The sequence below is a fragment of the Lycorma delicatula genome, chromosome 4 (assembly GCF_047948215.1).
Source record: "Lycorma delicatula isolate Av1 chromosome 4, ASM4794821v1, whole genome shotgun sequence".
NCBI lineage: Eukaryota > Metazoa > Arthropoda > Insecta > Hemiptera > Fulgoridae > Lycorma > Lycorma delicatula.
In genome coordinates, this window is record NC_134458.1 from 116,426,600 (window position 1) to 116,440,346 (window position 13,747).

The 13,747-nt window shown below is 28.9% G+C and overlaps 1 protein-coding gene across 1 annotated transcript in view; it reads right to left on the bottom strand.

The window, feature by feature from the left end:
- LOC142323800 (protein CNPPD1) overlaps positions 1-13,747 on the bottom strand; it is a 33,563-nt gene that overhangs the window by 18,903 nt on the left and 913 nt on the right. Inside the window, exons 2-3 of the mRNA XM_075364024.1 lie at positions 9,729-9,825; positions 441-646 (exon numbers count right to left, since the gene is read on the bottom strand). Of these exons, the coding sequence (XP_075220139.1) occupies positions 441-646; positions 9,729-9,825 (303 nt within the window). The remainder of the gene's footprint in view (positions 1-440; positions 647-9,728; positions 9,826-13,747) is intronic.

A 13,747-nucleotide genomic window follows, 5' to 3' on the forward strand; every position in this document is an offset into this window, starting at 1 on the left:
GATAACAATACATGCAGTTCAAGAGGGGGGGAAAAGCCTTTTGAAATAAAAGTCAACAAAATATTTTTGGATAAAAATTATTTAAATTTTATGATTTCTTAATTTTTCTTTAAAATACATTCTGAATAAGAATATGTAAAAATGTATTTTTATCACCCACAGAAAATTACAACAGAAGTTTAATCACTGTAGAGTAGAAGCCATCGGTCATTCCCCTGCACTGGTTCAGGCTTGAAACCTATCACAGACAGGGCATTCATCATATGATGAAAATTTGCATATCACATTTCTACTAGTTGGTTACCATTAGTGTAAGGACAACTGACCATAAAAATTGTATAAAATCCTTCTTGGCTAACCTTTAAAAACCACTGGGAAAATAGCCACAAAAATAAAATCTTAATGTTAATTTTTAAGTATAATAATAAAATGAATCTTACCATAGATACAACAAACAACTCAGAAGGAGACACTCTATCAATATAATCTGGGTTACAAGTTTTAAGTCGCTCAAGATAAAATAAAGCCAATATCAATGAACATGGTGAAACACATGCATTTCTAGATATTTCAGCAGTTTCTTCAACACATAACCTTTCCAAACTGTGTCCAGACTTGACATTAGTATATAACTCTGCAGCCAACTCTAAAATAAATAAATGAATAAAACTTAATCTTATAAAACTGGCTAAATTTTAATTAAAATGGTGGAAAACTAATTTGTATAAATTACTAGCAATTAAATTTTTCCAGACTTAAGAAATTATGTAATTTTGTACTTATTGCAAACAGCTAAAGTCTACATTTAAGACGCACCAGAAATTATTATAAAACTTACTTTCTGTTTCGTTTATATTAAGTGGACTGTAAACAAAACAAAGACCGAATTATCAATTATAATTTAATACATTTTGTGATAATATAATAAAACTGAATCCAACAAGCTTGGCGGCTCATGGTTGCATGTTCCACACTAACAATTAATGAATAAAACACATGTTTAATGAAATACAAACAAATTATGTTGAAAAGAAGAAATAACTAATGTTTAATATCACACAGTGCCAGACAGCAGCGCTGCCTGAACATACTGTCCACCAGAAATCGGTATGATTTCTTAAAATTATAAAACATAAAGTTGAATATTAAAAAAAAAAAAAAAAAAAAAAGACTAATTAATAAATTAAACGATAATAAAAAATATATTAGTCACTAGTAGGTAATGGTCATATCTTCAACACAGATCTTTTACAAGTCCCTGTTGGTGTTCAAATTATAGCTACTCAAACGAGGCTGTCTGGCTGGTCCAGGATGTATATCAACAATAATACCTAGTTTTCACTGCAGTGGTGATGTGTTATTCTCTTTTAATAAAACTAGAGTCCAGGTTGAAGAGATGAAACTCAGCTTTCCATTTGTAATGTTGTTGAAGTTGAGACACAGGTAATCTGAAGACCATCAGTGCCAGATGGTCTGAATACCTTGCTGAACTAAACTGCTATCTGCTGTTAAGCCTGTTTAAAGGTATGTCAGATACATTAAGATTTGGTAGAGAAGTAAGAGGAAACCCACCAGATTGGTCTAGTGGTGAATGCATCTTCCCAAATCAGCCGATTTGTAAATCAAGAGTTCCAGCGTTCAAGTCCTAGCAACAGCAGTTACTTTTATATAGATTTGAATACTTGGTGGATACCAGTGTTCTTTGGTGGTTGGGTTTCAATTAACCACACATCTCAGGAATGGTCGAACTGAGACTGTACAAGACTACACATTTACACTGATACACATATCATCCTCATTCATCCTATGAAGTAATACCTGAATGGTAATTCCCAGAGGCTAAAAAGGAGAAAAAAAGAAAGAGAAGTAAGAGAACACCAATTAGGAAGTGTCCTGGAGTTAGAGTTTGGGGATCAGAGGAATTAGAAGATAACATACAAAGGGAGCGAGAGTTAAGGCAAGCTTCTATTTGTGTCAATATAGTAATGAGCTCCTCAAAGATCAAAATAAATTTCCTATCACACATCTTAAATTATATTGCATTGGCTTTACCATGGTGTCCCATAAACCTCTGAAATGTGGTGAATTTGATGGAATCCCCTTTTCAGATTAAACATTTGCTATTTTTTAATAAAATCTCCTTCTGTTCTTGAGACAAATCTTCTTAATGCAGCTATAAATGCATCAGTTAACAAATAACTGACTAATTCTAAACATACTGCTTTGGTAGATAGGCAAACAAACAATGCAACATAACATTTTATCCTAATTTGTGGGTGCTGCCCACCTTGACCTTGACGTATTAATTGACTACATCCTGCATAGTCTATTCCGCAGTTAGTGAATGGCTTCTAAGTAATTTTGTGCAACATTTTGGCAGTTGTCACATTAATTTCTGACTGTTTTGTCTTGAATTGAAAACATGTCAGACATTTGTATAGAATTGATGTGATTATGTTTTTACCATTGATTATCCAATATTTCTCACTAAGTTGAGAATGGAGGAGTAATTGGGATCCTGCATGCAAAAGCCTAATATGTTCATTTTCAATTATTAACTTAGTTAAATTATATTTAGGCAGAAGAATGATAGGATACTCATTGTTAAACTTCAAATCAGATAACTGCAATCTTCCTCCCACTCTTAGACAACCATTTTCATCTATGAATGGATGCAATGAATATAGTTTGCTTACTTCAGATACAGATGAACTAGCGTGTAATTCTTTAATTTCAGTTTGAAAATTAATATTTGGGTCTGAATAATACAGCACATTAAAATAAATTACTTCTCTTCATTAGAAAAAAACATGCTTACAATTAATTTTATTTTGATTTAAAAATTTTTTAATAAATGTCAAACAGTAACACAATGCATTTATCACTTTTTGGCATTGAGGAAAAAATATCTGATAAATCTGTCAAGCTAGTATACATACTTAGTTAGTGATGTGGATTCATTATGGAGTTCATTTAAACAACCCAATGATTCAAAGTTAATTTCTTAAGCAGTTTTTTATTCCAATTTTCCAATTGTTGGCCTAACCAAGATGGACCTTTCCACCATAACTGATTATTTTGTAATTCAATTGCACTCACTCCTTCAGAAAGTATTTCAGAAGGATTTTCTTTAGAATAAACATGTCCCCATTTACAGTTTTCAGTAAGTTCTTGAATCTCTGACACTGTTGGCTACAAAAGTTTTCTCATTTTGTTGGTGAGGCTGCTATCCAAGAAAGTACAATTGTAGAATCTGTCCATAAATAATTACTACTTACATTTAAACAAAGCACAAGAAAACATATCTGAATAATTTTGATAATAAAAGTGCGCTGCGTAATTCTAATCTTGGTATGGAGATCTGTTTTGTTGGTGACACTCTTGATTTTGGGCAAAGATTGACTGAGATTTCCCTGATTATCAACAAAACGTAGGTATATACAAGCACCACAGCCATCCTTTGAGGCATCAGCGAATCTATGTAATTGTAAATCAACTATTTTTCCAATCCCTTTGATTAATCTTGGAACACGAATTTGCTTTATAAATGGGAGTTTTTCATAGAGATCAGACCAAATATGAAGGAGATTTTCTGAAAGTATGTCATCTCACTCTAATTTGCGTTTGAAAACGCAATATATCTTTCTGATAATCCCAGATTAAACCTAAAGTATAAATACCTTGATTAGGAAATTAAATATGTGATTAGTGTTTTTCAATTCAGCCACAGAATTTAGAAGCGTGGGCTCACACTTCAACACCATTTGCGTAAATCAAATTCATCTTGTTTAAAGATCAAAATTACTTCACCTTGTAATTATATGGCTTCATTTAAATTATTACAACCAGTTTGTAAGTCATCCATATAAAAATCTCTGGAGACTATTTCAGAAAAGTTTTTCTGAATTTTCATTAGCTAATTGAATTATTCATCTTGTGGCAGATGCAGTTCCGTACTTGACAGTGTCTGATTTCTTCACTGCTTGAACTTCACCACAAAATCTATTGCAAGTCATAGTCTTTCTGGTCAACATGGACTTATCAGTACATCTTCGCAACATCTGCAGTCATTGCAAAATATGTGTTTTAAAATGTAAAAAGATTGATATTAAGTCTTATTGGACAACAGGTTCTGTCATCAAGGTATCACTGAGTGATATTCCTTGGCAGATGCATTAAAGATTACTTGTGATTTTGTTGTAGTGCTATTTTCTTTAAACACTGTATGATGTGGTAGATAGTATGGATTATCGATATCGCTGCTAGATGCTAAATAATCCTTTAGTGTTGGTGGTGGAATCACCCGCACATGACCAAGTTGAAGATATTCATTCATAAAATTGTTGTAATCAGTTCTTAGAGTACTGGCTTTGTTCAGTTTTCTCTCTAATGCCAAGAATCTATCTTGGGAATTGTTAAGAGAGTTACCTAGAGGAATAGGTTCAGATTTCTTGGTAATTGCACAATATATCTTCTACCTTCATCTCTCTAAGTTTTCTAAAAAGTGTTGTTCACATAAGTTGTCTTCTTCAGTGTGAGTTTAAGTGGCAATCTCTTCTAAATCCTGAAACTTCTTCAATTGATTTTGAATATTCATTTCAGAATTGACTAACAATGTTATGCAAGGAGGTTTTTTCTGCTGTATTTGTGGACAGTAACCTTCCAGCAATTATCCAATCTAATTTAGTTTCTTGAGTAACTGAAAAATTTTCACCTTTCTTGATTTGACCTTTCTTAATTAAATGTAAGTATAATTCAGATCCAACTAACATAGTTATATTACTGGGTGTATTAAATTTACTATCCACCAGCGTCACAAACTTTGAAAATTTCCACGGATTTATATTTATATGTGCAGTGGTCATCAAATTTGTAGGACAAGGTAGAACAAAACATTAAACAGAAGTAGAATAATTCTCATAATTGGAGTACAATATATTACATCATAAATGGAGTACAAAATATAGTGTAAATATAAATATTTACACTATATTTTGTCAAATATAGTGTAAATATATGTAAATAGTGTAAATATAGTATAGTGTAAATATAAATATTTACACTATATTTTGTCACTGCAGAAACATTATTTATTTTGAAGATGGGTAAATCTTCTCGTAATTCTGGTCTTAAGCCGCCATGTTTTCAGTAATAAAATTGGCTTTAGAGCCGGCATCAAGTAATACATGGCAAGATTGCACTGTCTGAATCTTTAACACTTTTAAAAGGGTTAAAGTAAAATCTGAGTTATACTTTGAATTTTTAATCATTTTTCTTTTTGAATTTTTAATAATAATTGCTATTTGCATTTGTATTAAACTGAGGAGCGTCGTTTTCATAAATGCATTTATTTTCAATTTCATTTTTGCCCTTTGAATTACTTTCAGCATAGTTACGATTAGACTCAATAATTTCAAATTTATTCTTATCATGTAAAATTGAATAGTGTTTTTGCTTACAATATTTACAACAAGAATTATAACAATCCTTAACATTGTGATTGGCAATTAAAGCATAGCTTGTGTTTTTTGACAAATGATATTTTACCACCAGTAGGTAACTTAAGAAAATTTATACAATAGATGAGATTGTTTGCAATACGGACATTGCAAATTAGTTGTAATTGTATAAGCATGCACCAGATAAGAATTATTTTTATCCCACTTGAATTGATTAGTGTTTTACAGGAAGACTCCATCAAGTATTTCTGCAGTAGATTTTTTTGAGATATTGAGGCAGAGCTCTCTATCAATTGTCTCAGTTTTTCAACAAGAAAAACAATAAATTCATTGATAGATGGAAAAGAGTCAGCTGTCAAAGTTGATTCCCAAGATCGTATAGTTACTTGATCTAAGCATTGTGCAAATAACTGAATTAATGTAAATTCTGCAGAGTTTATCAATTTCTAATGCCTTTAAAGCACTTACTATTACTAGAAATCATGTCAATAAAATTAGCCAAACTGGTGGCAGATTCTTTGGGAATAATCTGTGTATCTAGTATTTCATGAGTATGTTTTAATGCTATGAGATGCTTGTTTGCATATCTAGCTTCAAGTAAGCTCCATGCAACCATATAATTGTTGGCTGTAAGCAACAGATTTTTAATTAACTGCCAAGCAGAATCTGTCAAGGATGATGCTAAATAATGAAATCTTTGAACTAATGTTAACTTTCATTGTTATGAACAACTGCACAGAAAAACTCACTAAAGGCTAACCAATTCTCAAAAGAATCATTAAAATTTGGTAGGTCAATTTGAAGAAGAGTGATCGATTGATCCTTTTTTGAACACACTACTATTTTTAAGTAAATTAGATGAATTGAGGGCAATGACCTTTCACTATTAGAAATTAATATATTTTTAATTTTCGCATGAAGATTATGAAATGTCTTCCATCTCTTCCCTGTCTACTTCTTCAATTTCAGCATTATATTCTAAAAATGTTTGGACCTCATTGTATTTATACCAGGTTGAGATTAAATGATCAAATTTGACTTGTAACAGTTCAATATCTTGATTTTCCATACTAAATGATTCCACAAACCTTTTTAATTGCATGATGGAAACATTAAACGTATCCCTTTGACAATTTTTTTTGTTTTATTTGGGCCTGAGGCACGTGTTAAACATTTGCTTTTACTAGCCCCTTCATCCGTATCAGACATTTTGTATAATTATATATATATATATATATAAATATTAAAAAAAAGTTAATTAAAATTAGATTATTTTTGAAAAGAACGTGTTTCAAAGAACAAAGCTGAAAGACATAACATGAGTGAAGGAAATATCTAGATTATAGTAATAGGCTTGGATTATGTAATTATAATCTGGGCATAGGATACAAAGTCAATAACTGGTAATTAAGGCAGTATAAGTAAGTATAAGTCGGTTTTGTTCTTATCACGAGCAAGTAGAATCACACACACATTTGACTGCTTCTGATGTCATGAAGCAGTGCTTTAAAAAATTATTTAATTTAAAATCTCTCTTAGGTCATTCCCTTAAACTGTCTCTAGAATCTTCTGCATAGTTGGAAGTTTCATTTCTTTCTTTTTGTTAATTAAAAACAGAATTTAAGTACAATGTTACATTATGCTCACTGTTATAAAATTTAGTTGATTTCACTACATATTAAATTCCAAATATACGGTGTGTAGTACCAAATTATGTTTCTGTTATATTAAGTGGACTGTAAACAAAATAAAGACTGATTCAAATTAACAATTATAATTTAATGAATTTTGTGATAATATAATATGATTGAATCCAACAAGCTTGGAGATTCGGCTGAATTGTATGGTTACGTGTTATGCACTAACAATTAATGAATAAAACACACATGTTTAATGAAATACAAATTATTTTGTAAAGAAAAATCAAATATCTAATATCACATGGTGCTAGACAGCAGCGCTGCCAGAACACTTTCAACCTACTCATTTTGTTACACTTGTGCTTTCCATCTCTGATTGGCATCATGGGTTGGCAATTATGCTTATTTTAGATGCAAAGCTAGGGAAGGCACTATGCAGAATATCAATTGTTGTTCCTTCCGTTAAGTGGTGTGATCGCTTTACTTTTATGTTTGTCCAGAAATTGTTATTTACTTGAGAGTTATGAAAAAAGCTTAACTAGTACTTGGAAATAACATAAGTTAAGATCGGGCTTTTAACTTTTTCATTAATTAAAAAAAAGTCTATAACGATTTGAACCAAGCCCATATCTTTATCAAACATCAATAGTAGCAGCTGATTGATAATGATGACATTAACCACTCACTCAACTCATTGGTTACATATCAGAACTTCAATATAATATTTTACTTCTTACTCATTTTTTTATTCAAGACTCGGTGGTCAGCATTACAACATACTGTCACTCTGTAAATTTTTAAAACATACTGATAAACACGATGTTGTTCATGAACCTTAAGAGATCGATTCAGGACATCAAAATAAATAAAAAAGTTCATATAAACAAACATCCTCTTGCTTCATTTTTCCTCTGTTCACTATTTTGTGCTTTTTAAATAAAAATTTAAATCTAAAAGAATAGGCGAGATATTTTAATGAAATTTGGTGTATATAATTCTAACATCTACAAAATAAATAAATTTTAAAATTTTACCTCGGAAAATTTGTTTGGTACATGAGTATATGAAGACTAAATTTAATTAAAACATCTCGACCCTTAAGATATATTTTTATTGAAAAAAGAATAAAATGATGGACAGATGGAAAATGAAGCAAGATATGGCATTTGTTCACCATCTTCCACGAAAATTGGTACATCATGTTTTTTGAAACTTTTTTTTTGAAGCACCAGTATATAATTTACTCTCTTCAGAACTGAGTTAATAATAGAAAATTAGTCAAAAGATTATGAATCATTAATAATTATTGTCCAATGAGTAATTTTAGCTATTATTCTGTTACATTTTTGTTGCGAGGTGGTGTTATTCTGTGTTACTATTTATTTGCAATTCCTTTCTAATCCTTTATCTTATAAAAATAATACAAAATAACACATGCTATGATTTATTTTTATAGTTTACAATAGTTTTTTATTAATTTTTTTTTAAATGGATCTGACAGCAACAATGATTTAATACTACTAACTGCTGATCTCCATGGCAGAGTGGTAGTATCACGGCCTTTCATCCAGAGATCCTGGGTTCAAATCCCAGTCAGGCATGGAATTTTTCGTATGCTACAAAATTCCATTTCCATAGCCCAATGTAAATAACACTGGTAGTTTGAGATGGAGTGATTAACAAAAAATACATTCTAACCTTGAAATGCACACATAATGCAAAAAAGAATAATTTTACAATATTTTCCAGGTAATTATAATTTTTTTTTCTTTAGTTTATTGCATATTAAAAAAAAAACAAAAGATTTAATGCTTTTTATAAAAATATCCTTATTGTTCTGGAACTGGAAAACTTTATTTAGAATAGTCTCCTAGCCTTCAAAGCAAAAAAAAAAAATCATTAAAAAATGTTATTTTCTGACATGTCTCAATCAACACCACAGCTTATTAGACTCAACCATATTTTTAAGTGGTCATTTTTGTACATTGTGTCTGCAGCATTCTCAGCTATTTTTTTAATGGTAAAAAAAATTATTAAAAAGAAGTCTAAGCTCTTATTCCTGATTGCACACAGAAATTCCTCATTATATGCTATTACTTTTCCAATTGTAGAAATTAAGCTATATTGCAATTCCTGGTCAATTGATCAGCTTGCTAACTGTAATTCATGCCAGCATTTACCAGGTTGACCAGCGAACCAAGCATTTATTTATTTGAAACATGTCACATTACACAATCTGTGTATAACAATAAATAAATCAATAAATCTAGATTAAAAATAGAAAATCTTACTATAAAAGAGACCATCCATAAATCAAACAAGCATAAAATTATAGTTTTCAGACCCTCCAACTACTGTAAGTAAGAATCTGTCGATTTTACAAGACTTCCTCCCCCAATAATTAAATATCACATAATATTTACTTGGGAGTGAATATTTGAATTCAATGTGAAAAGTTCTATTAGGATCAATTATTTCACCTCTTGTCCTCAGTGTTATTTTAATACACAATAAAAATATCCCATTAATTTTAAAATAACAACTATTTAGAACCATCAAATTAAAACACAAAGGAATTTTATTTTAAAATCTAAAATTAATCTTCATTACCACAAATGATAAATATTACCTGATACAGGAAGACTAAATCGTTCAGTTAATGGAATTTTTCCATAATAAAGCGTCTTTTTGATTCTTGATAAAAATTCATCATGATCACCCGTAGACTAAACAAAAATAAATTAAATTAACATAAAAAGGCACTATAATGTTGAATTCAATTTAGGGTACATGTACAACCTTAGAGGAACATGACTGGAATTTTTGGGTATTAAAAAAAACAGTTTAATTTTGGAATAAGATATATACAGAGTGAGCAAACATACCACATTATTTGGTTACTATAAATAAATTATATTGTACTGAATTGCATCTTTTGAGTCTTTTATTTAATATTATGTATACATTTTGTTCATCTCATTACCCTAGTTTTTTTAAAAATATTGGCCAATTTATTTCTAATAAATACTAACAATTACAATTAATTAAATAACAATTACATTAATTACTAAAATTTTGTTGATAATTCAGGTAAAAATTGATAGAAAATGTTAACAAGAGGTACATAAGGTAAAGGGGTCCATTCTTTTTCAACATAAAATTAATATATTATCTCTAACATATTAAGGCTCTCCATGTACATAACATATTAATGAAGGTTTCTTGGAACAACCAAAACTCTTATTAATTAAAAAGAAAAGTTTCTTAATATAATAGAACTTTTTAATTAATATGGGAAATGCAATTCACGAAGTTCATTCAAGTAAAAATTTATTTTCAGAATAGCATCATATAGTTTCTAGTAAGAAAAAAAATTGTTCTTATTGAACAGTATAATTTATATTACATACCAATCAACTATAAAATAAAAAAAAATGTGTATATTAATTGAGACTAGTCTAGCTGATAATCCTTAAAACACTTTATTATCAATAATTACAAACCACATAGTGTAATATTTATTATCAAATCACAACTGAAAAATAATTTACCAAATGACTATTTAACAATTACTAGAAATAATATTAAAATTCAACACTACAGGAATAAAATCAACATAAAGTTATGCCCACTAAATATCCATCATGCAAAAACATTAATGAATTCTTCAAAGAAAAAATGTAATTTGGATAAATGCTTAAATATTACTCATGAAAATGTGCTTCAAGATCATACAGGCACTATTATTTAACTCAACTGATGATTTTAGAAGCAACATATATTACTTTTTTTTTTAATTTTAATTAGTATACTAATTTTTATCAAATTTAATAATTTAGAAATTTAAGACTGTTCAAGAATGTAGATTTCATGAACATGACAAAAATCAATTGTGTAACCAGTGCTTTAATAATGATGTGGAGTTATAATTCAGTGTGGAATGTGGCTTAAATTAGAGCAAATGAATTTGAGGCAACAAAATTCAAAAGCTTGTAAAATATTATAAGTGTCTCGATTAAGTTGAAGACTAAAGGAAAATTGGTAGAGTTGTACTTTTAAGTTGTGTGTAATAATAAAACCTTTAAAATTGTTTTTTTTTTATAAATAAGTAAGCTACTTTCCAGACAGACCTTGAAAAAAAAAACAGATTGAAGTGAGGATATAGGAACTAAAGATTAAAATTGAAAGGAAATGTTTAGAGGAAAACAACCATCAAATCAGTTAAACAGATGATAAAAGGATAGGTAAACTTTGTCATTTAGTTGTTTATAGAAATATATATATTTACAATGATGACTAATAAAACAAACAAGCAAGCAAGCGAGAGCAAGTTTAACATGCCTGAAATATGTTGTAACATTTGCATCACTGATGTATAATATTGACACTGACATATAATATTAATGGGTAATTCCATGTCAAATCATCTAGATCATGTAAATTTTTCATCAAACTTTAGGTTTTAGGATACTCGTGTTACTCAACAGCTCAGAATCCAATCAGATCGGCTGTGCTGAATGGATTTCTTTATTAAAAAATTTATTCTTCAATAACTACTTAAGATTTTAATGTGAAATTGTATCTAATAAGCAAGACCGCACAAACTAGAAAAATACTGAATTACGCCCATGATATTTGTTAAAAAATTTTGAAAATTAAATTATTTTTAAAGACTACATTTTCTATTCTTCAACATAGTTTTATCAAATTCTGAGACTGGGGTTACATCTTGACTCTTATTTTCAGGTAATTGTCATGGAATGACTTTGTTTTGTTCTTCATGATACTGCTCAGATAATATGAATAAATGGTACATGAAAAAACTGTATGTTTCGGGTAAGTGAAGTGTTATGAGTAAATATTAGTTAAATATTACTTTTGCATATTGTGGATGTGGTGAGATCACGGAATTAAATGAGAAATTAAAAAAAAAAAATTATAATGGATTGTAATTAAATTTTTTTATAAGTGTATGGAATATATACAGTTGACAGTAGAAACTTTACATATTTAACAGGTTGACTGCCACACTGAAAAATGCAACATTTCCAAAGTTGCTATACTTATTTTGCTAAACATATTCATTAGTGCTGTTATTTTTTTTTTCAATTTCAATAAAAGTTTTGTTACCTTATTACTAATGTTTGATACCAATTTTACTTTGCAACATCACTTTTTGAAATATTCAAAAATAAACAATCAATTTGCATCTCACAGTGACCGTGGATAAACTATGAAAGTGTTTGCATATTTCTCCACTCATATTTTACTAGAAACTTTTCTAGTAAATTATACTGAAATGTACTTTCTTGGTCTCACATACCCATAAACAGACATCAATTTGCATCTCACAGCAACCATGGAAAATGAGACACCAATTGATGTCTCAGAATGTTTAACACATTTTAATTGAATTTTACCTTTTACTTACTAACAATTGATTGTACTTATTTTTAATTCTACAATTCCAGAATTGTTTGAATACTATTTTTATTAATTGCTATACTTTTTTTTTTTTAACATAAATTATTAGAAGTCACTCTCTTCTAGTATAAAATAAAATTTATTGATAATTATACTTTGAATTAAGATTTTTAAAGTATAATTTGAATTTAATATTTTTAAGAGTACTTATTATTAAAATCTAACTAAACTTTGTCAGTAAACAACTAAAATTAATTCACATTTTATTATAACACTTTTCAATTATGTTTATTTTGCTTTTATTTGGTGATTTTCAAAAAAAAATTCTTTAATTTCAAATTTAAAGAAAAACTTCTGTGCTACATACAACAAAAAAATATACAGAATCTTTTCTTTAAAATATAATGTAATTTGATAAATAAAAAATAAAAAATAAACAATAATATTGCATTTTAGGCGTAACATTACACTGAGACATCCATAGAAGTATTGGATTGCGAAACTGAGACATCAAATGATGTTTCATAGCACTAATGGATAACTGGCTGACACGTCATTTGATGTCTCATGGCAGTCAACCTGTTAATAAATAAAAGCTGTGAAATCAATAAACTTTAACAATATTAAACTTACGAATCCACTAAATTTGAAATAACTAAATTAAATGAACTATAATTAAATAAAATATATTAACTAATATAAAGGAAATTTTATAACATTTTAAAATGGATGTAATGAAAAGTGCTATCTGAAATGTCACTGACCAACAATGGGCGTAACTCTGAAAACCCTACTGGAAGCACATTTCCATAAAATTAGAAAATCAATTTAGACTTATTTACTTTTTAGTCTCATAACATTGTCACAATTAGCTCTAACTGTGTTTTCTTTTGTAAAAGATGAAATGAATCTATTCCATAATTGGAAAATATAAATTACGCTGCTGTTCTCATGCTCCTTGCTGCATAAGAAATAAGAAAGCTTACACCTTTTTAGTTATTACCATAAAATGTGTTGTTTACGTGCAGGAAGCCTAGACAGGGTTTTTTCACAATCTTATGAGCACACAAATTAAAAATTTGAAACTGAATCCTGGTTTTAATATTATGACCTAAACATGTATGTAGCTTTATGTTAAAATTTAGTAATGGATTAATGATTACAAAATAAATTTTTGCTTTTTCTGGAAATTGAAACTAAGCCCATTCCAATCAGCAGCCAGCA